At 41.7% G+C, this 24,111-nt stretch overlaps 2 protein-coding genes across 3 annotated transcripts; one reads left to right on the forward strand and one right to left on the reverse strand.

Moving 5' to 3' along the window:
* Nucleotide 1: 1 nt before the first annotated feature.
* On the reverse strand, nt 2-13,280 carry polq (polymerase (DNA directed), theta). Its single transcript, XM_077605918.1, has 34 exons — nt 12,954-13,280; nt 12,789-12,858; nt 12,390-12,715; nt 12,046-12,245; nt 11,409-11,585; nt 11,200-11,330; nt 10,965-11,121; nt 10,777-10,888; nt 10,480-10,681; nt 10,269-10,410; nt 9,898-10,053; nt 9,520-9,732; nt 9,289-9,431; nt 9,029-9,218; nt 8,595-8,737; nt 7,872-8,065; nt 7,501-7,625; nt 7,118-7,361; nt 5,726-7,037; nt 4,243-5,497; nt 4,024-4,155; nt 3,756-3,946; nt 3,385-3,592; nt 3,110-3,303; nt 2,737-2,865; nt 2,383-2,557; nt 2,198-2,318; nt 2,022-2,107; nt 1,870-1,952; nt 1,701-1,802; nt 1,521-1,632; nt 815-939; nt 370-678; nt 2-282 (listed from the first exon to the last, which is right to left on the reverse strand). Exons 1-34 carry the CDS (start codon nt 13,022-13,024, stop codon nt 169-171), a joined length of 7,644 nt encoding a protein of 2,547 aa, XP_077462044.1. The 5' UTR covers nt 13,025-13,280; the 3' UTR covers nt 2-168.
* A 505-nt stretch (nt 13,281-13,785) lies between these two features.
* Nucleotides 13,786-23,874, forward strand: ptpn9b (protein tyrosine phosphatase non-receptor type 9b). Of its 2 annotated transcripts, XM_077605893.1 has the most exons (15): nt 13,799-13,849; nt 15,690-15,772; nt 15,893-15,995; nt 17,392-17,535; nt 17,619-17,708; nt 17,828-17,952; nt 18,074-18,179; nt 18,422-18,532; nt 18,910-19,784; nt 20,392-20,488; nt 20,602-20,671; nt 20,785-20,863; nt 20,948-21,098; nt 21,380-21,587; nt 21,818-23,874. In XM_077605893.1, the coding sequence occupies exons 4-15, from the start codon at nt 17,482-17,484 to the stop codon at nt 22,039-22,041; spliced, it is 2,190 nt and encodes a 729-aa protein (XP_077462019.1). In that variant the 5' UTR covers nt 13,799-13,849; nt 15,690-15,772; nt 15,893-15,995; nt 17,392-17,481; the 3' UTR covers nt 22,042-23,874. The 2 variants fall into 2 exon arrangements, with proteins under 2 accessions (XP_077462018.1, XP_077462019.1); XM_077605892.1 differs by lacking the exons at nt 15,690-15,772; nt 15,893-15,995 and having other exon boundaries at nt 13,786-13,849.
* The last annotated feature ends 237 nt before the right edge of the window (nt 23,875-24,111 follow it).

Here is a 24,111-nt window from a genome sequence, read left to right on the forward strand (position 1 = left end):
GTTTAGTTTATTACATTGCCTGGTGGCATTAATACAGTTAAGATACAGTTGGCAAGAGTTTAAAAAGATAAAGTTGATAGTAAAATATTTTCATCCAGTTCATTTACATTTAAAAGCACAACTGTTTCATAGCAATTAAAAAGTCATTAAATATGATAGCACAGTACATTAAATATCCAAATCTTGCAAATTACCCCAGCTGGGTCCTGCTTTTACTTTGGCTTTTAGCTTCACATAAAGTTTGACTGCTGATTCCATCTCTCTCTTTACTAACTGGGCTACCTGTCAAAAAACAACAACAACAACACAGTTATGGATAAATGTGCAATAATTACCAGCGGGGTACTTGCATCACTATCAATTTCACACCGTTATCAGATTCTCCTCGGTAGTTTCGTAGATGAGTTCATCATGGAGCTGGAGGACAAAATACGCTCCTCCCAGGAATGGGCCTCTCCGAGGATGTCTGGCTGTATGGGGGACATGATGCGTGTCACACAGATGCACACTGTGCTTGCGTGTGTGGGTGAGTGTGTTCACACCTGCAGTTGTGTGCTGGTGAGAGAGTGGAGCTCTTGGGTATGTTTTTCTCAGTTGCCTTTGAATGTTGATGGTGGCACGTTTAACAATGTCCGCGGCTGAACCCTGGACCGTTGTGTTCACAGCCTGACGCTCCGCCTGCCCAAAACAAATTAGTGACACCGTGTGATTTATCTTTTTTGCAGTAAACCTGGATTTCGTTTTGCAGTTGGTTTAGCCGTGGGGAAAAATATATATTAGAAATGTAACATATATTTTCAAGAGGGTTGCATACGTGTGCTTTCACATGGGGATTAGTGTTGGTGATTCCTGGGAGGTATCTTCGACGTCCCATGAGAGTCTGAACGTAACCGTCCTTTGTGCACTTCTTTACCGTTTCTCTGAGGAAAGAGTTGATCCCTGCATGCCAGCACAGATTTAAAAAAAACTTTTATTTCGTTTTTTTACTCCGCTTTCGACAGGCAGGTCAGCATTGCAAATGAGAATCTATTCTAAATTGCCTCAATCAGATATATAAATATTAAATGACTAAATCTTTAAACTATGGTTTAATGATACACTGATCATTGAGGCAAGGATCTAAACAACAAACATCCCATCTATATCACCTTTTAGATATGCCGTTATGTTTAAACCTGTCTCACGTTTCAGCGACAAAGTTGGCAAAACACTTATTTTTGTTGCTTTAGTTGACATGTAATTGATTGTGAAATGTCTACACAATTGATTGTATTAAATCAACGGGAGGGCCAGGAATTGGCAAACATTTTTCAATTTAAAGAATCAACATCATGTAGTATCGTTATGGAATTGGTGACACCTCCAGACAAAAAGGTCACAAAAATAATGAAATACCAAAATAATGACATAATATTCATTTATGTATTCATGTAAATCTGATCATTCACTACCAAACCTCCCAGTTCAAATGGACAGTACATCAATCACCGACGGTGGGGCTGAATTATTCACGTGCCTACCTTTGTATCTGGCCTTGAAACTTTCAATATAGCAAGCCGCATCATTCTCTTCCACGCCCATTTGCTCTCCCAAGGACTTGGCACCCATCCCATAAATTATGCCATAGCAAATCTGAAAGAAAAAATGAGAGAATTGAAGAGTGAATGATTTAGAACATCCACCCGGGAGCTGTGACGCACCTGTTTGGCTTGCTGCCTGAGTTGATCCTTGACATTGTCTGGGTCGACGCTTTTCCATTCGGCAGCAATACAGCGAAACACGTCAGTGCCCCCGTTCAGAACCTGGTACACGCACACCCATTTATTAAAATTGTCCTTTCGCTCATGTTGAAACCGAGTCAGTCCCGACCTGTAGCAGACGTCGGTCTTTGGACAGATGAGCAAGTACCCTCAACTCCAGTTGGGAGTAATCCACCGCCAATATCATTCCGCCTGAAATTGCAAAAATGTATAAAAGCTGCAGGTGAAAAAGTGACACGTACACTCAAAGGCGCGCCTGACCTGAGAACGGTACAAAAGCGTGTCTCATGCTGACAGAAAAAGTCGGGGCTCGAGTCGTTGATGGGACCAAAAGATGTCTCGTCTTCCTGCGACACAAAAATCCTGATCCATTCAGTATAAATGTGCATTTCCTATACATATATAGTATTAAGTATATCCGTGCAGTGTTTACGTACCTGCGTTCGTTCTTGTGGCGGCCATCTTGTGAAGGTGGGCTCTCTCCTACCAAAGTGGGCATATCAATATCAAAGTCTTTGGGCACGTTCTGTATGTTAGGCTCTGTAAAGCCCACCCGTCCTAAATGGAAAGAAACAATTGTGGAATACATATTTTTTTAAGACTAGGAGTCGATTGTATGCACCTGTAGCGGTGTGCGTCTGAGCGATGGGGTAAATTCTATCCATGGCCAGCGTAATGTGGTACTTCTTCTCCCTTTGCAACGGGAACACGACTTTAGTCAAAGCGTTAGTGATCCTTCTCCACTCCAGTATGACGCCAGGAAGCGGATGCAGAGGACGGAGCTTCTCCAGAACATCCTGACGACAAATCAATTTTACAGTGCATAATAAGGTTGGAAAAAAGTTACAATTAAATATTGAATTTTATATAAACATCTCAATACAAAAAATAAAGTTGGTGAATTCATTAAGTTGGGCCTGATTTCTGATCCCGTGATCAAATCTTTTTATTTTTTTAGCAAAACTCGGCAATTTACCTTTGCTGTGCTGAACTGCTTTCCGAGCTGAACTCTGCTTCGACCTCTGCGAGTGGATCCGAGGGTCTTCTTGCTTTTTGACGCGTTCACGTCACCGTTTGGAGGCAGATGTAGCTCTAAGTACAAAACCTACACAAGGATGTGCAAGAAGTTTGAGTTAACGCCCAGCCATTATTTGCGGATGTGAGTGTAAGTTTGTTCTTCTACTTGTAATATTATACTATTATAAGTCTTTCCTAACTCCCACATTACAGAACCAACATGTCATTTTGGTCAAGAGGTCTCTCTAATGATTTTACATATAAATCCCACTTTCGGCAAAATCAAAAGGAAAAGCAATTTATATTCTGAAAAATCTGGTAACTCATCTGACCTGAGCAATGTCGTCAATGCTTGTGAGGGAAAAACTGTGCCCCGCTAGCTCATATGCTTGCGATTCCAGCGCTGCCAGTTTGGCTTGCATCACATGCTTTTGTCTCTCACACTCCTCCACGCTGAAGCCAATTCCGTTGAGTTCCAGCAAAGCCAAACACACTTGTGAAGGCATCTCCACGCTTCTAAAGGAGTCTGTGCGAGTGGTGACAGGACGTGACATCACGTGTCAAAATTGTTCACGACTGGCATTCTTCGATCACTCCTTAATCATACCAAGCATGCCATCTTTATCGAGTAGCGTGGTGAGATGATTCATCACGGTGAATACTAGCACACTTGTGGTAGCTGCCTTCACACGGGGACAGTGGGCATGTAAGTTGCCAAGACCATCCAAAAGAGGGATGTCTTCTGGACAGTAGACCGTGATCATGTTGGCCAGAGTCCTCTCTTCGGTGCTCGGGTCCATCAGCCAGCACGCCACCTCCAGGGAAACATCAATGAACATTAGAACGTCCACTCGAGGTTCCAAAACCTTTGGCTGTCATCAGACGCTAAGAGTGGTCATTATATGTCATTGTGTGTATTTTCATGACAAATGTTCACAAAAATGAGACAAAAAGCACTCTACAATATTGCATCCATACCTTGGGGTCTTCAACATTTCCTTCCAAGCTGATGCCACAAGTCAACACTAGCTTCTTGTACACTTGGATGATGTCATACGTGATAAGTGTGCCACATGACAGATGACGGAGGCAGGCTTTGACATGCTCAAGCCTCTCGACTACTGGTAAACTGTCGTCCAGGTCCGGAGGGGCAAGACTTAAACTCAAACCTGAGAAACAACAACTGTGTAACCTCATTTTTGTATACTATGGATATGAATATAACTGGTGGTCTATGTCTGAGCACCTTTTTTCTGCTTTTGCTGAAAGGATATGTAGAATGCATCTTTTGCTCCCCAACAGACAGACAGTCCAATCAGCAGCTGTTCTTTGCTGCCTCTTACTGGAAAACCATCTGCGGCGTGGAGTTCCTGTTGTGCTGTTTATACACAAATGCCATTAACACTGTGGACTGACTGGACTTATGTATGAAACACATTCCAATCGCATTTTGAACATTGATTACCTTTCGTATGGTTCCTTCTCATTTCTTCTTCCTGGTGGTTTTTGACAGTTTCAAAAGCCAAAGCCAGTGAATAGCGCTTTTTAGTTTTCCACTCCTTTATAAACGTTTCGAATAGGCGCTTGTCACCTGAAACGTCGATAATGGAGAATGCGCTAGAGTTGCTGGAGGTGAGAGAGGCATCTTGAGAAAGCTGGAGAGAGAAGCCGTCGTAGCCAGGCGACATGTTCATGGCGGAAGACCGCAGTGGGCGGTGGTCAGGAGAAGGATTTTGCCTTTGGGCTTTTGGAGACTGGAGTCGGGAACTGGATCTTGCCTTGGTGTGCTGCTGTGATTTACACATAATATGTAGGGAGTCAGAAAAATCTCCGGGGAGGTCACTGGTGGAACATTTTGAAGATTTCCCAGCCAGGGCCCACTGAATGGGTGGCAGGACAGTGCGAGGCGATTGAATTGATTTAGTTGTTAGTTTGATTCTAGGTGTCACAGGTGGTGTCTCCTGAGTGGGGGGTATTAAGTCTCCAGCAGAACCTGGTCTCTCCGTTTCTTTTTCCGATGGTTCCGCCTGCAAAGAATCTGCTTCAGAGTCTGTATTGTCCTGGTTTTGGCAGTTTCTCCTCAGCTGTACCAACGGAGGAGACTTTTCCGAAGGCTTTGCACGGTATGAAGGAGGAACTTGCTTGAGGCATAATGTAGCGTTTTGCACAGGCTGTTCAGACATACTTGGCCAACAATCGAAGATTTCCTGAAGACCAGGACTACAATAAAGGTTGCTTTGTGGGGCAGCATTGGCATGTAATTGTTTTGAAATGGCATCATCTGACGGCAACGAGATGTGTTCATCATCTTCTCCCTTCTGGTTATAATCTGCACACAACTCTGGCTGGTTCTCTCCAGGCAGTGGAGCTTCTGGCTCAACCTGTGCAAATGTTAGATCCTGATCCTGTCTCGCCAGAAAATGCTCACCCCCCAGCAAAGAGTCTCCCCACTCAGAGAGGTTGAAAGAAGACTCTCCCCACTGGATTGCCTCTTGATTCTCCACTTCCTGATTGACAAGGAGCTCGCTACGACGTTTCTCCGAGGTGGACAGCAGAGGGTGGATGCCTGCTGCCTGTGGACTGACGTGCTCGTCATAGGCCGATGTGTTAGGGTCTGTTTCTTTTGGGCTCGGAGAATTGTCATACAGGCTATCGAACAAGAAGCTGCTGCTCCTGTTTGGATCCTCCAGAGCAACAGCAGCGTTGCTGTTACCATCATTCTGTGGACACATTACAACCCCCGAATATAGTCATATTTGTTACCATTTACTGTATTTCTACTAATGCCTAATCAGCATTATGCTATTTCAAGTCATGGTATATTTATATAAAATCCAACCAAATGAAATTAGGGTTTAGTACTGTTCTATAAACACGACCAGACTCAAACAAACTATCGTTGGGTGGAAAATAGGCCGACATGGAAAATTGGCATGATTACCACTCACCTGATGACTGGTATCAAGGATGATCTCCATCTGGCTGGCTGTCAGAGAAATATTGAAAACGGAGGGTTCAGGTCGGGCACCTTCTTGGTCTTTGCGTCCCTGCTCCACGTGAGCTTCTAACACAATTTCTTCTGTCAGATCGTTAATGTTCAAATTCTGTGGACTTTTGCCATTTCCGTCGCTGTGTACCGATTGCGGTTGGACAATGATCTGTTCGGTCTGCGTGTCCAATTCAAAGCTGTCTCCAAACGTCAGTTCTCCCCGCTGGACCTCTTGCTGCCCTTCTTCATTTTGATCTTCTCCTGCGTAGAGGTCAGGAGACAAAAGGCCATTGACTTCTATAGCCTCCACTCTTCCCCACTGCGTGTCAGGTGAGAATACTGCTGGTAAGGCGGCACGAGAAGTGTCTGACATTTCAACTTGTATCGTTCGAGTGTCTTGAGGAAGGCTAGGAGTAACCTCAGCGACATTCAAGGCATGTGAAGTCAGTCCAGTCAGGGACTGTTTTAGCCTTTTGTCACTTTGTATGGAATGGAGGACTTTTTGTAGTATCCTTGAGTGCTTTAGTTTTCCCGGCTGCGCAGGTGACAGACAAAGACTGGAGATGTCATCAATATCTGATACTTTTATGCTAACACTTGGGTTATCTCCCAACCTGGAACTTGGCGCTCTCAAACAAGGAAGAGGTAAAAGGGGGAGAGTTGGTTCAGGAGCTTTTTGGAGTTGAACAATCGGGCTGGGCACAAGCTCAGCCAATTCTTTTGTTAGACTTTTTCCTGGAACACCAGAAGAATGAGTTTCCTTTCTGTTTGAAACGTGACTTTTGGCCCCTTCCTGTACTAATGTTTTACACTTCTGGGTTCTCAAATTGCTCTTTTCCATCTTTTCTATATTTTCCGTTTCACCAGCTTTGGATCCATTAATCGGTTCATTCTTTCCTGCTGTCACACTATGTAAAGAAATTTCTGGGCCCGATAGCCTTGCGCTGAAGTCTTGATTTATCTCCTTTAGCATAGTCTTGAGACCTGATTTCTCAAAATCTGTTCTAGGATTTTTCTCTTGTTGGCATTTATCCCCATCAGTCTGAGCTTCTAGTGAGGAACGGACAGCAAAAGCATCAGAGGAGAGGGTTCCTGGGTCCCACTGAATGCCCAGCTGTGCCAAGTCTGCCTGAAGAAGAAGCTTTGCCTCTGCCACAATCGCACTGGCCGCTTCTTGCTCGGTCAGAGCCCGCCCACCGCTCACCCACACGCAACGCAGGTTCCGGCGCTCCGCAGCCTCCACTTCGCTCTCATCCACTGCACACTTTGAGCTAAGAGAAGTTAACAGACATAGAACCAGCCCTTTCTCACCAAAAAGTCATTATTTGGCAAGATCAAAATTAGGATTTACCTCTTAAACGGGACAGCGTTCCTTAAAGATGTTACAACATCAGCTACTGAAGCCCTGGCAAGTTCAGCAATGGTGCACAGGCCTTGTGCGTAAAGTGCTCGAGCCCTGGTAGCTGTCAGAAGGGAAACCCTTACCAAATCCACAAGCTCACGCTGAACACCGAAGCTCAGTCTAGTTTGGTACTGCGACAAAAGCAACTCCATGTTGTTCCAGCCCAGGCGCCTACAGAACACTGTCACCATACCTGAAGGATGAATGGAACAGTCATTGACTCCTTAAATAATAAAGTTGTGCTTTTATTTTTGAGTTTCTGATACACTAGTATCTACTGTCTACTCTAACAAAAAAGTGACTTCATATTCCTTTTTATCTAGAACTCACACCTGCATATGTGGCAGCAGACTGTTGGAGGGACTGCAACTGCCCACGATTGCAGTTGTATTTGGATGCTACAACTCCCAAAGGTACCTCTTTAACCAGATCCTGCAGTATGAGAGTGGTAAAGAACCTGTAAAAACAAGATGAAAGTACGTATTTCTGCATTTATGGAAGTTTTAATGGAGTAGATGTATTAAAAAGTGGTTTTAACAATCAGGAATAAGTCATTCATTTACAATAAAATGACTATCTTAACTTTGTAATTTTCTCCTCAAGAAATATAATACAGTGATCTTTGACACTTCCACATTCAGTCATTCGGTCCAAACAAATGGATATTTCATTGCTTGAAACTATTAAAAAAAAAGTCTGTTACCTTTTATGAACTGCCATTTGCCGCCGCTGCTTCTCTGTCTTGGCAAAGAGTTTTCCACCCACTGACCGAGCCAAGAAACTCTCCTGGACGCCTACCAACTCAGCTACTCTCTTCATTGATGCCGACAGCTGTTCCCAGAGACAGAAGAACTGATACCAATCTATTGTAGTCCACTCCGCATACAATGGCGAGATCTGCCACAGAATGTTTTCAACATTAATGCATTAACATTTATATTACCATGCCAGAGATGGTACTTAGGGTTATTTTCAGGAGTACCGTATTTCTCTGACTATAAGTCGCAACGTTTATTTTTTATTTTTTTTAATATAGTTTGGCTAGTTTGACCACCGACAGCCTGTTATGTTGTGTTTTAAGGCTAAAGTTATCTGAAAAACTGTTGTGGTAAAGCTTGCCTAATTAGGCTGTTGTTTTCCATTTTACCATTGTTTTTTTAAATGTATGTTTGTTCTTGGTGTGAGATCAAATAAAAAAATTGCCCTTCCAAAAATGCGACTTATACTCCAGTGCGACTTACATATTTTTCTATTTTTCATTGTGTATTTTTTGGCTATTGCGATATAGGTGCGACTTGTAGTCCAAAAAATATGGTATATTAAATGGTGCCAACTAAAATGTGTTAATTGAACAGTTCTGCTAAAAATCGCTTTAGTTCGAACTATAGTGTAATAGTAGAATGAGAGCCTCTATTGTAATTCATACCAGATAAAGAACGTGGAGATCATTTTCTAGCACAAAGCCTTTCATGGCCCGCTGCAGATCTGCAAATATTCCCAGTGCCTCAGTGGGCGAAAGGGAAGATGACAGAGTGGCAGCACCCAGTTGAGTGGGACAATACTGCTCCTCTGTGGTTTACAAACATCAGTAGAGAAAATCAATTGATTCAAATGAAAACAAAGATAAGCAGATCCGTGTCTGAATTCACCATCCAGATTTGTGTAAACTGAAGTGTAGCCACACCAAATGAAGTCTCCAAACAGAATCTACCATATTTGTTTTTCAGCTATGTACAAGTACAGCAATAATAAGCATCTATCATTATTTATCACAATTACATGGAGTTAATACAAATGTAAACTGAAGAAAAAAATGAAATAAAACAAGGAATCTATTGATAAATGTTGTGCATTACTTACTTTCTCCAACTTTTTGAACACTGATAAATTCATGTTCCATTAGCCATTCAACAGAGGCCTCAATTGCCCCTTTGTTGCAAATTTCCATAGACTCCTCTTTGCTGTTACATTTTGCGCTGGCAGCTAGAAGTGAACATGAGGCGTACAATCTCACATCCTGTGGAGTGCTGGCTACTCCTCCCACAATGATCTGCAGGTAGGGGTGATGTAAGAGATGACATAAAATGCAGCAAATATCAGCCAACAGGTGAGAATCAGACCTCGAGAATGGCTCGCAGCATGCTAGTGGTGACGCCTTCTCCTGTCTCTCGCAACAAGCAGCTCCTGATTGGGTGAAGATCACCTCTGAGGAGGATAAAACCTTTCTGGCGCTCTGCCTCCTTACACACTAGCACACTCTCACCTGGAATGATGAAAACCTTATCACGGTTTAAAAAAAAAAAAACACACACACACACAAGCTTCCTTGTTTTCGTCAATGACTCTCCTACCTGTGGTGTCCACTCCTTTCCTCCCTGCTCGTCCAGCCATCTGTTTGTATGTGAGGGGGTCCAGCAAGTGGCCATTGAAGATCGGGGTTCGGATAATGACCCTACGGGCAGGGAGGTTGACCCCTGATGAGAGGGTGGAGGTGGCGGCCAAGACCCTGATCAAGCCATTACGGAAGGCTCCCTCCAGCACGTCACGTTCATCAAATGTCAGACCTGAAAGGAGACTCATTTCATTTTTTTTCCACTGAACTGGGAAAATTACCTTTGTAAGAGATATTTGTTATGGCACACAAAGTAAAACATAAAACAAAGGAGTGCCATTTCCATTAGTATTTTTATGATATTTCAAGAGTCATGTTTAAGCCGTTGTGTATTTACCAGCATGATGGAAGGCCACTCCCCAGGGCACAGCACGCTTCAGAATAGGATCCAAACCTACAGGAGTCCGAGTCAACTGGGCAATGACATCCACTAGTCCGTCCTGGTCCAAGTGCACTGGTTTGGGTTGTGATTCGCGCTCATGGTCTGAAACATCTTTAGACAAAAAATACAATGAACTTTATACAGTGAATAGACATTCGCTGAAATGAACTATCTTTCACTCTTACAATAATGAAATATTATAATAATAAAATACTTCAATCTGTCAAGATCAAGCATTAGATGTCTCTCACCATCAATAAAAGGCAAGGAGTTGAAAGTCAGAGACAAAGAAAGAGATATAACTCAAGTGTGAGAAATGAACATACGTATATGTCTGAGATTGTAGAACTCTCTGGCGATACTATCAGCCAACTTCTCACACCAGTTTTTGGAGGGGCAGAACAGCAAGACAGAATGGCCATCACGCACCGTCTCATAACACAAACTGACAACGTGCTCGTCGTCACCCTTAATGATTAAAAGGAAGTTGTTATTTGTTTACCCACACAATAACCACCGCTTGGTATATTTATTTACCTTTATTATGAGTGCTGGAGTGAATTGTCGAACCACAGAGAGGCTGTTGTCATAGATGTTGCAGCCTACTTTAAGATGTTCCTGTAAGGGTACTGGCCTATAGTCCGTCTGGTAAAGCTCCGCACCTAACCACTGGGCCAGGAGGGACAAGTTGGGCAAAGTGGCACTCATACCTACGATCTGCACCCCCTCAGAAAGAGACCTGTCAAAACATAAAATTGCCACACTACTGCCATCACTCCTGGAAAGATAAGCAGTTTTGATTGCCACTATTACACAAAAAAACAAGACACAAACCCAGTTATATTGCGCTTCTGTGCAATGTAGCGAATTTTGGTCAAGAGAAGTTCAAGTAGGTAACCTCTTCCAGAATCTCCAACCATATGCAATTCATCCACCACAACTATTCCTACAATCACACAATCGGAATATGTCAAGTCATACAAGCTCAAAATTTGCAATCTGACTTATCACTAATGTATTACCTAATAGACCAATGCTGTCTTCCTCTATTAGTCTGTTAATGAGAGAGTTGGCCTTTTCTATGGTGCAAACCGCTACATCCACAGCGGCAAAGCCACCAGAAGCTGATGTGTTTCCCATGAATCCACCCACACGTACTCCAGCTTCTTCAAACACACTCTGCAGAACCACCCAAGTTTATGATCTACTACGACAATTACAAAAAAAATACATCATTATCAGTTTACTTTGATTCACCTGAAGGTAATGCACTTTCTCTTTGGCTACAGAAACAAATGGTAAAATGAAGAGAGCTTTTCTTTTCGTCTCCAACACGCGTTTTAGCATCAGCAACTCGGACACTAGAGTCTTTCCAGCACTGGTTGGAGCTACAAAACAAAAAGAATACATCTCACTGCAAAACATTTTTTCTGCCCTTCAAATAGATATTACCTTCAGATACTTACCAGAGTAGACCAAGTTACCTCCTTGCAGAACCTTTCCAAGACTCAGGCACTGAGCCTGCCAGTCAAACATGTGAGTTACTCTGTGTTTGTGGTAACACTCCAAGACTGGCTTGGGTAAACCCCAATTGGATAAAAAAAGTTTGTCGGACTGTGAGTCAGGAGCATGCAAGGCCAAGCCTAGGTAATGGATAACACAGAAAAAACATGGTTAAATGTCATGATGATGAATAAACAAAGCTAATAAACACAGACAGTGTGTAAATTCATGTTTCAAAGACAACAGTAAAGAAAATTCTAAACTTACATTTTAATGCAAGTGTGAATTGAACAGAAAAGGACTACTAAATCGATTTGCTTTGTCATTTGTCATTTTGACAAAAATGCCCATAATTGATCAATCTTGTTTAGAGCAATCACAACAACAGAGGTAGTTGAGTACGTAATGTGGTCATTATAAATCTCGAAGTACAATGCATTATAGTTCTATTCCACTGCAAATTGAATGTGCAATGTACAGCTCTAAATGAACACCTAATAATAATCTAAAAGAAGCAATATCATCTTTCAGAACACCTGAATTATTTTATCTCATTTGCACCTCAACTTGAATTATACTTTATACTATAAAATGGCATACCTGGCTGAGGTGATGTGTCATTGAACGTACAGAGCTGTAAACCACTAGGAACCGTGAGCACGGAGGCGGATTGATTTTGTGGCGATTGTTGCAGTTTGGATCTCTTCACAGCAGCAGCTACATGTGTGGGACTGAACAAAATGTAGTCCCCAGAAACATCATGAGAAGGACCTGCATTTACTATATTCCCATGTCTGTTCCTAGAAAAATACAAACGGTAGCAAACATTTCTCAGTAAAAAGCATCCATGAGCTGAGATGAAAACCCCAAACCTCAGTCAGAACTCAAGATCTACATCACCTACCTATGAGGTACCTGACAAAAAAAGAGGAAATAAGACTCACAAAGTAGATTTTTCAGCCTGTTGGGGATTTTTTGTTTCTTTGGATGCAGAAGTTGATTCTGTATCGCTGCTCTTCTGAGGCTGCTGTGATTCCTCTGTCGAGTACTCACTGAATAGAAGCCGCTGAGCGAGATCTTTGCAGTTGGCGCTCCTGGATGATTTTTTGCAATCTTGTTTGATAGCATTTTCTGGGGTGCTGTGAGGTTCAACACCTATTGATGAACATGCCTTCTTCTGTTGACCAGTTATAACTGCTGATGCATTATTTACAGGGTCGGTGACAACTTCTTTCTTAAAAGCCAGTGTGGACGCTGCAAGCTTAACACCCTAAAGATCAAATATAGTGAATTATGCAAGAGAATTAGTCATTAAACAAATACTATATTAATTTAGCACTTACCATTGTAGCATTTCTGTCTGACAAATAATGGGATGCCTTTGGCAAATGTTCACTGTCAGAGGGCTCATCACTGGCATGTCAGAGAGCAACATGAACACTTTTTATTCATCTTAAAACAAACAAAAATAACACACACAAAAACAGATAAAAAATAAAACAACTTACCACTTTTTCCTTTTGATCTTGTGCTGCCCCATGTATGATTTTCTCTTTAAAGGAGTACCAGGAGCACTCATATTGTGATGATTTTGACAAACGGTTCCTTTTAATCACCATGGCATCGAATTGTTGCTCATCGTGCTTAATAAAACTCTTTTTGGATAGTAGTAGAAAACAAAACAAAAACAAAACAAACAAAAAAACATCAACGCGAAATCTTATGGTTTACATGACAACTACGAAATCAAAAGTTCCGCCGCTCTGGATTTCAGTGCTTCACAGATAACTGTTCGTAAGGGAAATCATACTCATTTGAAAAGTTCCTTTACGATTTCATCAAATAATAGACCGTTGTGATATGTGTTAACAGCCGCCCGATCAATTTCGCATCTGGATCTATCAATATGTGATAACTATGCTCAGATCGAAGTCTTAAACTTACTTTTCTCGTGATCAAATACATTTTAGGTGGAACACCAAAACCAAACTCTTTACCTGAATGCAAATTTCAAGGATAAATAATACAGTTTTATTTATCTCACTGGATTTTTTAAAAATATAAATGATGCAAAACCAAATATACTACATTGATTTCAACATGTCAGGCGCTGTTTAAGTGACACTTCTCGATCAATAGTGGTAAATATGAGAAGTGCAACAGAACGTGACTGAATTTTAGCTTCTCATGTGGGGCATATTCAGTGATATTTTCATAATTTGAATGTAGTATACTAGCAGTAGTACTACATACGTAGTTGAACACGCTGGAGGCGGAGCATATGCGTGGGCGGGGCCTTTCTATCACGAGGAGAAGGGTGTGAGCTGGTGGGCGTGTCCCCCGCCCCCTGAGACGTTGCCGAGGCTTCAAGATGGCGGAAGCCCTGACAACTCAGGAGCACCAAGTAAGTATCTTTTGACGGACTTTTCTCCAGTTTCTACCCAGCAGAAACAATTTAACACGCTATGGGTGATGCGACAGCACAACTGACGATTTTCTGTAGCGTTTTATGACGCTGACTGCTCTGGGGAAAGCTAGGCTGCCCATGATCAGCCTCCTTTCGGGCGAGTGACTGACTCCGGTGTGCTTGACAGCGGCTAGCATGTGCTAACATAGTAATGTTTGCCATTCCAAACGTCCCCGTTGGTCCCATCACAGTCTTGCAAGTGTCAAATGTGTTGCAGGGTTAGCCGTCTTTCTCTTAATATTGTCTTGAACAATGTGGCGTAGGTTGCCCGTGTTTCTGTGGTTTACAGTCAGCTACTACATGTATTCACCCCCCCCCCCCCCCACACACACACACACACACACACTCAATCCAAATGCTAATGACCAATGTTTAACAGCAACATCAACAAAAAATCACCCAAAGGGTTATTCTATTGATAATCGGTTCTAGGATTTCTTCATTATTTATGTTGTCATCCCGGTGAAACGCCATATGTGGCATTGTTATTTTTGTTTTTCAACTGTTAAGTAGTGTGTAGTGAATTCTCAGAAGTGGCTTTCCAGTTTCTCACCATCGATGTGGCGGTCATTAATGCATAGCAAGAAGAGCAGGTCTGTCTTTAACAGTAAACCTGATATCTTTGATTTCTTTTTAGCCACAGTATGAGATAAATAATGTGGCTCAATGGATGATTTTGTTCTCACTAAGGCAAATTCAGACAAGTGTGGGCTAGTTGTATAATAAATGTGATACTTATTTACATATGCCATGTAATTTTGTACACAGTGTGCAGATATTTTTTCTTTTAAAAATCCAGAAATGTAAAAAAAAAAAATCCTGCACTATGCACGACAGAGCAGAACTGTTGCTTTCTACACGCACAACGCGCTGTGCAAAGGGTACCACAAAAAGTTGTTCTCGAAGGTCTAATCAGCCATGCTGTTCAGATAATAAATGACACATTGTCCCATCATGAAGTCACACCGCTGATACGTTGGGCACTCAACCGATCTACACTAATGTCCCACCTTCTATCATGATCAGGTTTGCTGCAGGAAATGATCTGCCGAGAAATCATGTATTGTAATATGACAAGGTTAAAATCATAATATTACTTGAGAAAACATGTAATATTACATGATTACATTTGTTTTGTTGCTTAGTTTTACATTGTGTGAACCAAAATGTGTCTTTGGTTTCCATGGGCTTCAGCTTTTGGTGATGAAAGAGTATGTGAACAAAAAACTGCTGTTAGGAGATTAAAGTAGTATTGGCAGAAAGAAAGTCTTACAATCATGAGATTATAGTTGTCGTATTGTTGTCACGTTACTTGAACTGAAAGTTGTCAGGGTTGCAAGAAACCAGCTTAGTGTGCGCATGCAGAAGCAAGGCCTATAGTATATGTGTAATATATTTTTTATTTGATTTCATGTGCCAGCGTGCAGTTAAAACCGATTTTTATGAAGGTGCATGCTTGTTGAAACAGTTCAGTGAATAAGAAAGTGGTAGTACCTGTTGCTGTCAGTATACAGTAATAATTGGGCAGGTGCTGGGAACAAATGAATTGAACATGCTTTAAACTTGGTGGATTCTGTCTGGAATAGTATCTGGCATCAAAAAGGTTGAAATAAAAAAAACAGGCGAGTGCTGGCAGAAAAATGCAAAAAGTCTATTTTTTAATTCCCTTGGTGGCCGAGCTAAGTAGATTCCTGCTATTATAGTATATTTTGATAATGGTAGATCATTAGTGGTTTGGTAGATTAATTCTTCACATAAGTCATTGTTTGTGTCATAGGTCAGCTATATGGAGGACTGGATGATTTTAGCAGCTAAAAATCAGCTGAGATCGGCTCCAGCAAACCGTCAAATCTAGTGAGGGTAAGCAGTAAAGAGAATGAAGGGATTGAATTCAAGTTTCTCTTTTGTGCTTGCTGTATTTTGAATAATTGAGTCCTTAATAGAATTAGTGAATATTTATATTGTGACTTCATCTTTTAGTTTCACTCGGTCAATCAACTGATATCAAGATTGTAAATGAATGCTGCAAACTACTCTGAGGACCTGTCTTGCATGCAGAAGGTGTTGATGTTTCAGGAGCAAGGTAAGCGTACGTCATGTCAAATGCAGCTGTGCCACCAACAATGTGAAAAATATCATTATGGGAATATGATCAGTTCCTGAAAAAATATTTTAGGGACATGTTAAAATATCATCAAAACCTGTAGTTCAAACCCATTTTTTCCATGAGCTGCCTTTTAGATGCATACGCTAACAAGGCAGTGGGACAACTGGACTTTCTGAAAAGTTCCTACCTTAGTTTGCAAGGTGTGTCGAGTCAGTTGAAGTTGTCAAGATATCTGGATCGAGTTAGAAATAGTTGTGTTGGTGTGTCAGTCAGATATTGTTTTTTTGGACCTGTTTGCCACATGGTTTGTTTTACAGTTGCCAAAATGTACGATAGTACTGAAAATGTATCTAACTACTGGATTGGATTCAATTTCATGACCAAATCCCATGCTGTTCGATACTCCCAAAATAGTCGTATTGGGCGACGATTCCGATACTGATTATCGAATCGGGACATCACTACTAATTACCAGCTAATTATATTCACCTGAAAAATCGAAACATCGTTAACTGTTTAGATGTGTTTAATTGTGAGTACCAGTCTGCTTTTTAAACCATGGTTTGCACAAGATGATGATTATGTCGTGGCTTTCACCGGTGTGATTCATCTGGCACAGTTTTTTTTAGGTGGAATCATTCTTTCAGCTTCGGAATTTATCTAGGTGGGGACTGGCACTGGGTGGGTGCAGGAACACTGCCCAGGAATCGGCCATGTGCCATTAAAAAGGCACTATAAAATCTGGGCTGACTTTAAATAAATACATTTTTTTTGCCCTTTTAAGGAAATGACGCACGGTGCTTACTCCCCACCTTTTTTAATAAGAATGACACACAATGACCAATTTTCTGTTCCAAAACTGTCTGAAGACATTTTGACACATTTTTTTCTTAGTCACAGTAATGCTAATTACCTGCTGACCGAGATACACAATAGTAATTGGTGACAAAAGTCGAAATGCTTTTGTTGCTGAATCAGAGCGTGTTAGTTTTCTCCGCAAACAAATATTTTACCTGCTATGGGATCCACTGATTCACTTCAAATTTGGGAAAGAAAATTCCAATAATATTTGTCATTGCCCGCTTTGTGATGGTTGCAAATTGGAACACAGTTGTGCCTCAGTTGACTGATAAACAAGCAGACTGCTGCGGTAACCCATGTCATCTTGTATGGGGAGCATCCTTGCCACAAGCATTTCTATCTGACTTACCTATGCTGCTTGGTATTAACAAGTGAAGGGCCCAAAGACCTTCGGCCCTGATCACAGGTGTTTCCTCTCTCTTTTAGCAATCTCTCTTTGCTGAATCCGTTTCATCCTTGTATTTGCACACGACTCTGTTTTCCATTCCTTTGTATTTATTTTGTGTTCCAGGCTGTGGAGGAGTTCCTGAGAGAGGTGCGCAACAGGGAGCAGCCTCACTGCGCCGGGCTCGTCTCCAAACCCACAGCTGTTAAGTTTCTTATGGCCCGCAAGTTTGACGTCTTCAGAGCCGTCGACCTCCTCCAAGCGTACAAGGTACAGCTGGGTCCATCTTAGGGAAATAAATGCAATGATTTATTTACTATTAACATGATGCTTCTCTTCTTTTAATATGTCAGAACACAAGAATCAAAGAGGGGATTATCAATATCAACCCCGAAGAGGAGCCTCTCCGATCTGAGCTGCTCAGTGGCAAATTCACTGTCCTGGTGAGTGGTGAAAACCTTCCAAAAAGAAGTAATGTATATCTAAACTCCATTCTAACTTTTGTTTTGTGATCGTACGCATTTGCCTATGTACTTAAATTTGCATGTCATGTTCCTTCCAGCCGGGACGTGATGCAAATGGTGCTGCGCTAGCACTTTTCACAGCTCGCCTCCATCGCCCGGACGTGACCACTCACAAAGCTGTGCTGCAGGCCATCATTTATCAGCTTGACAAAGCCATAGACAGGTGAGTGACGCAGCCCCCACCCCCACCGTTGTGCACTCTAACTTCCCTTCTTATTTACAGTTCGTATGCCATCTTCATTCTGTTTTTGAATCCTTAATTTTCTTTTCATTTTTTTTCACAGTGTTCAAACCCAGAGAGATGGACTTTTATTTATATATGACATGACCAACTCCAGTTATGGGAATTTTGACTATGATCTCTGTGTCAAGATTCTCAATTTGCTCAAGGTAAATATTATGAATAACGGTCGTGGAGTACATCAGACAGTAATTCCAGAGCACAATAATATGATGCGAGGGAAATAAGGCAATTTTCAATGTTATTGGTGTGAAAATTAAGTTTGTTGTGTTTTCAATTCATGTATCATTTGTTTAATCACTTTTCGATTTCTAATTTTGGTTAGAGATAGATCAGCGCTTAGCATGTTTCTATATTTTAAGGAAGTTCGCCTGTTGTCTGTTTCTCTTAGGGAGCGTTTCCTGCTCGTTTAAAATGTGTCTTCATCGTGTCCTCTCCTCTATGGTTTCGAGCACCCTTTGCAGTTCTTCGCCTCTTTGTGCGTGAGAAGCTGAGAGAAAGGGTATGTCCGTTTTTACCAGGACAGTTTACCTAATTAATAGGTCTTTTACTATACAGTAAATCTCCATAGTCAGGCGTTCTAAAGTTAAAAACAAACTGATTCAACCTAAAATTTTGTGACATTATCTGCAGCCAATCAGAGTGCAAAAAAAAATTGAAAATCAAGTAAGACTGCTTCAAGTCATTATTTCCTATACATACTGACATTTTTATCTGCATTTTAGACAGTATTGATGTTTATACAGTATTGTGTATTATTTATTAATTTAAAAAAACAGTGCCAAGCAGGAATGAATGCTGAACACCAATAAAGTGAGGCTCCACATATGGATAAATGGAAATTTGTATTATTATTATTTAATCTTTTCTATCTTACAGGTATGCACAGTGAAGGCTCATGAGTTGGCCAATCACATCCCAGTCTCCTCTCTCCCCGAGCACCTCGGTGGGACATCCCAATACAGCCACGTAGCCTGGATTCAGTCGTGCATCAATGCCAACACTCTGGAGGGTGACACGACGCTACAAGACAGCCACGATTGTGTGGGAAACCTATTGCGCTCTTACGGCCTTGAGTCCGGAGACTCGAGCAATGGCGCGAGGCAAACACACGCCTGTTCGGCCACTCCGCTGGGCTGTGACCTCACTACGCCTAACTCAAACTCCAGTGATGATAGCAATGCGAACCCCCAAAACCATTGCGGTATGGATGAGGGCAGGACTTTGGGCCTCTCTGCTGCGAAAAGACAGCAAGGGAACCACCAACACTGGAACGGGTCAGCTGGGACTGGAAACAACATGGGGAGCGTTAGTAGCTCAAGCCCTAATTCTAACACGTCAGGTCTCGGACGTCGTGCTCCCCCCCAGTCGGACACACCTCCTGACACGCCGCTTTCTCACAAAGGTGATGGGGACACAGTGGATGGCAGGACAGCAGACTGGGATAATGATCCTCTGAGTGAGGATAGCAAAGGGATGAATGTAGAGGATGAGGAAGAGGAGGGCGTGCCGCCATTGCCCCAGAAATCTTTGCCTCGGCTGCCCAACCAGTCCGGTTCCCAGATGTTGCCCTCGTCATGTGGTGATGATGATGAGGACTGCTGCATTGAGGAATCTATTCACATTCCAGAACATGGAGGAATGGCAATACATGAGCTGGTAGATCATGTGAAGAGAAAGAAAAAGAAAGGGATCTATCAGGAGTATGAGGAGATTCGGAAGGAGTCACCAGCAGGCACCTTTGACTACTCCAAGTAAGATATTGCCAAGTCACCCTTATTTTGAGTTTTTTAATTTTTTAATATAACAAGCCCCAATTCAATATTTTTTTTATTAGACGAGACTTTGTCCTGAAGATAAAGAGCAAATAGTGATGAATTAATATCTACCATCAGATGTTAAGATCTGTTGTCCCGTAAACTGAAATTTGCATTCATGGTTAGTGATGTCCCGATCCGATACTCAGTATCGCTACCGCCGATTGGATCGAAAGTCAAAAAGTCAGTATCGGAACATCCCTATTCATGTTATAAGGATGAATAAAAAATATTCACTGATTTATGCACATTCCATGCTAGAAGTGGGACACATACCAGCATCGAAGATTTGTCTTCCTCGACATTATTCGTGCTGACTAACCTCGCCTTCCAGGAACAAGACATACTTTGGCTTTGTCACTTTGAACAATCGTTTCATTGACTGATAGACAATTGCTCCAGGGAATCACTTGCTTCCTTCCTATTGAGTCAGTTGGGATGAGAGATGAGTCCAACTCTCATGTGACCCAAAACAGGAGAGGCAGTTCTCAGTTCTTAGTAACACTGTGATAGTTGAAATGACATTTTCTTTGTTTCTTTCAAGGAAACTCTCCAATCAGCTCAAGAACCGGTACAGTGATGTTCTGTGTCTGGACCAATCCAGAGTTCGACTCTGTCAGCTCTGTGACGAAGACGACGAGGTAAGAGTGAATCCATCAAAGTGATCTTTGGCATTCACGTGCATTCAGGAGAAGACCGGTAATTATCACAGCAAGGTAAACATCATGCACTGGCTCTTCTATGTGACTTGCAGACTTCTGATTACATAAATGCTAGCTTCATGGATGGCTACAAGAAGAGAAGGGCTTACATTGCTACTCAGGGTAAAAAGCAAGCACACAGTCCTACTCGTCATGATTTTTTTATGTTATTTTCCATGCAGCATACACAAGCCGTCACCATTGTAGACAAATCCAATACTATTTTTGGCCCCCAGGTCCTCTGCCAAAAACATTTGGGGACTTTTGGCGCATGGTGTGGGAGCAGATGGTACTCATCATTGTTATGACAACAAGGTAAATTATTTTGAAGTATGTTCGGCTGAGTACGAACATTCATTCTCCGACGGTGCTTACAAGTGTGTATGTTGGCTTTGCCAGAGTTGTGGAGCGAGGGCGTGTAAAGTGCGGTCAGTACTGGCCACTGGAGGAAGGCAGAACAGAGCAACATGGATGTTTTCTGGTCAGAAACACCCACATCCAAGTCTTCCAGGACTTCAAACTCTCACATCTGGAGCTCTATAATACCCAAGTGAGTTATTACTGATATTTTCGATTGAACGGTTAGATAGGATAACAATTTCGAGCTACAGTCATGTAGAAATATTTGCAAAAATTGCAATAGTAGGTGGACTGTGATCATGTGTAGGACTATACAAGAGCATACCATTTACTTTTACAACAATTATTAGTTTGACCATGACCTACCACAATAAATAAACATGGTGGGTTGATTAATAGTTTTCCTAAAATAAATCATTCATATGTTTGGTGATTTAAACCCAAAGTTTAATTGTCCTATTTTTAATCAAGTCTGGGGAGAGACGAGATGTGTGCCACTACCTCTATGTCAGCTGGCCAGACTTCGGGGTGCCCAAGAGTGCGTCAGCCATGCTGGACTTCCGCGAACATGTACTTCAGAGGCAGGAAGTCGCAGTTCAAAGTCTGAGCTCCAGTTGGAAAGGGCCTCCTGGGGGGCCTCCTGTGGTGGTCCATTGCAGTGCTGGTATCGGCAGGACAGGTAATGCAAACGGGATAAACATGGAGAAATTAATATCAAATTGTATTCAGAAAAATAATAATTAAGGTAATGTTTTAACATATTTAAACCCTTATAGCTTTTTTTGTTGGAGAATTGATTAGCTAATGGCATAACTTGTTTCCACCGCGGTTTGTCTAGCCAGCTGGCTTGAGGCTCCCTTTTACATTAACAATATTGATTTCCCGTTTTTCCCCATTTCCTGACTTTAGGCACCTTCTGCACACTGGACATCTGCCTGTCCAGGCTGGAGGATATTGGCACAGTAGACATCCATCAGACAGTGCGCCGCATGCGTACGCAAAGGGCTTTCAGCATCCAGACATGGGACCAGTACTATTTCTGCTACACGGCGGTCATCGAATATGCCATGCGCCGCGGGAAGTTGAGCCCGGTGCAGTGGTCCGACTCGGATATAGAGACAGACAGCGAGTGAGAGGCTCACAGGGGCAGGAAGGTGACCGAAGCCAATATCAGCAGGGGAAAGTACTGCCGTGGGAGAAGTGGATATCATGAACTTGATGTGGTGATCCTTAAATATATGTCTCTCTTGTGTAAAAAAGACGCAAGGGGGAGACCTGGAGAGCTTGCCAAGAAAAACATTTGCCGAGTCCTGCCAATTTCAGAGGAAATGCACGGGAGCTCGGCCTGCCCTGCACTTGCCCCCTTAAAAGAACATTGTAGCATTTTTCTATTGACTTGCACAGGAGGAATGGCAAACTTGAACCAAGCAAAATCTTTATTTTTTTTTTCCTCCTCAAACTGTTCTGCCATTTCCTTTTCAAGAGGGGAAGCTTTTGAATGAGACAGGATTTGACGGATCAGTGTGTGAACCATTTCTGAATTTTAGTGGAACTTTTTGCCCCCGAACCCCCCTTACCCCCCGACATTTTTCTTTTCTTTTTTTTCCTCGACGGTGCCGTTTTTACATGTGTTTCATACACGTATTGTGTGAATACGTAGACTACCTTTCCAAAGCCAAAGTCATCAACCAAATGCTTGGATGTACTCCTTACTAAGATATTATAGACTAAGCCCATGTATATTCTTGTAACATGACAGCTACATTTATACATTGTTATGCATAATAACCTCTGAAAGAGGGGCAAAAAGCCCTGTTTTAATATAATGGTTTTAAAGATGAATAGGAAAACCATGTGGCACGCCAGGCTATAAAAATACCAGAATTTCATTAAATGTGATGCCAAGTGTGACAGAGTTAGTATTCTTTAATTGGACTATTTTAAAGTAATCTGGCCTTAAACTGCTTAATTTTATTCCATAATGCTTTCCATTGTTGCACCAAACTCCCGAGACATATTCTGCCTCAGATAATTGTGCCTTCAGGGTTTCCTTTTTTAATTTCACAATGCAGCAGATATACTGTAGTAATAACAGCCAAGCTTGCGCATTTTCATAGGATGGATACAAGACCATTTTTTTTTTGCCTTCAGTGCTGCGACTTTGAAGCATAATAGGAAAGTCATGAGTGTACAAAGTTCTGGTTGCTCTTTATCATTTGACCTCAGGGTTTTTTTTTTTAATCTGTTACAACATTTTGCATCTAAATTATCACACAACATATATCGTTATTTTGTATTTTTACTGTATTTTAACCAGCAATATTTATGCCTTTGTAGGGGGGAAAAGTACAGGTTTAAAATCACTGAATGTTGGTACGAGACCACAGAAGAATTGGATGCGAGTTAAACTATAGTGATATATTTTTGTTGTTAAACAGTGGTGTGCTGGAAAATATCTTTAAATAGTATTTTCACAACTGACTTGTACAATTTCTGATTGTTCAATTGATTTCGGAGTATTTTTGCTTGACAACATATTAGTCTGGCTAATGTAGGAACTGTAATGGAACAAAATAAATGTCGATTGATTGGTTTATTAGCATGAACGCAAGAGCTTTGAATGTTTGAAGACGACCGCTATTTGGTCCGTATTTGTGTATTTGGGCTTTTCGATGCCAAAGGCTGAGACTCGTCTAACGTATCCTCAGCATGGACCTCACAATTCAACTTCACGTCCACCAATACACACAGTCTCAGGAGCACGTCAAATGATAAATTTCATGGTCAACCTAGTATAAAAGGAAGCACGGAAGTATCTGGATTGTCCATGTTGTCAAGTCGTACGGCGTGTGCATAAAAACGTCTTTTTTTTTACTGTTCCACATTTATCTTGTGATTGAATGTTGGCCTTTTTTCACTCTGTATGCCTGGGTAGCCCATTAAAGCAATGCCATCACTACCTGGAATGCGTACAAAGCTCTTGTGATTTCTTACTCTGAACTATTCATCATTTATCCCATTTTCTTCCGACATTTTGTGTTTTTAGTCAATGATTGTGTTGAAACTGTGGATATAAAAAGGGGACAAAAGTGAAGCTATATATCATAAAATCTGTCTCAATGGTGTAATGTGTCAAAAGTTTTGAGACACTTCACCATTCAGCAAAATGAGAATGTGTCTCAAAACATTTAACCATTGGTGTG

This window comes from Stigmatopora argus, chromosome 7, assembly GCF_051989625.1.
Source record: "Stigmatopora argus isolate UIUO_Sarg chromosome 7, RoL_Sarg_1.0, whole genome shotgun sequence".
NCBI classification, from domain to species: domain Eukaryota; kingdom Metazoa; phylum Chordata; class Actinopteri; order Syngnathiformes; family Syngnathidae; genus Stigmatopora; species Stigmatopora argus.

What these genes read in the sequence shown, in the direction of transcription:
- ptpn9b (XM_077605892.1), top strand. Translation starts at nt 13,817, where the DNA reads ATGGCGGAAGCCCTGACAACTCAGGAGCACCAA. An exon ending in ACCTCCTCCAAGCGTACAAG is followed by an intron (nt 17,536 to 17,618) that starts GTACAGCTGGGT and finishes TTAATATGTCAG; the next exon opens with AACACAAGAATCAAAGAGGG. An exon ending in TGGAGCTCTATAATACCCAA is followed by an intron (nt 21,099 to 21,379) that starts GTGAGTTATTAC and finishes TTTTTAATCAAG; the next exon opens with TCTGGGGAGAGACGAGATGT.
- polq (XM_077605918.1), bottom strand. Translation starts at nt 13,024, where the DNA reads ATGAGTGCTCCTGGTACTCCTTTAAAGAGAAAATCATACATGGGGCAG. An exon ending in TCAGCAAAAGCAGAAAAAAG is followed by an intron (nt 3,947 to 4,023) that starts GTGCTCAGACAT and finishes GTTGTTTCTCAG; the next exon opens with GTTTGAGTTTAAGTCTTGCC. An exon ending in TCAGACGCACACCGCTACAG is followed by an intron (nt 2,319 to 2,382) that starts GTGCATACAATC and finishes CTTTCCATTTAG; the next exon opens with GACGGGTGGGCTTTACAGAG.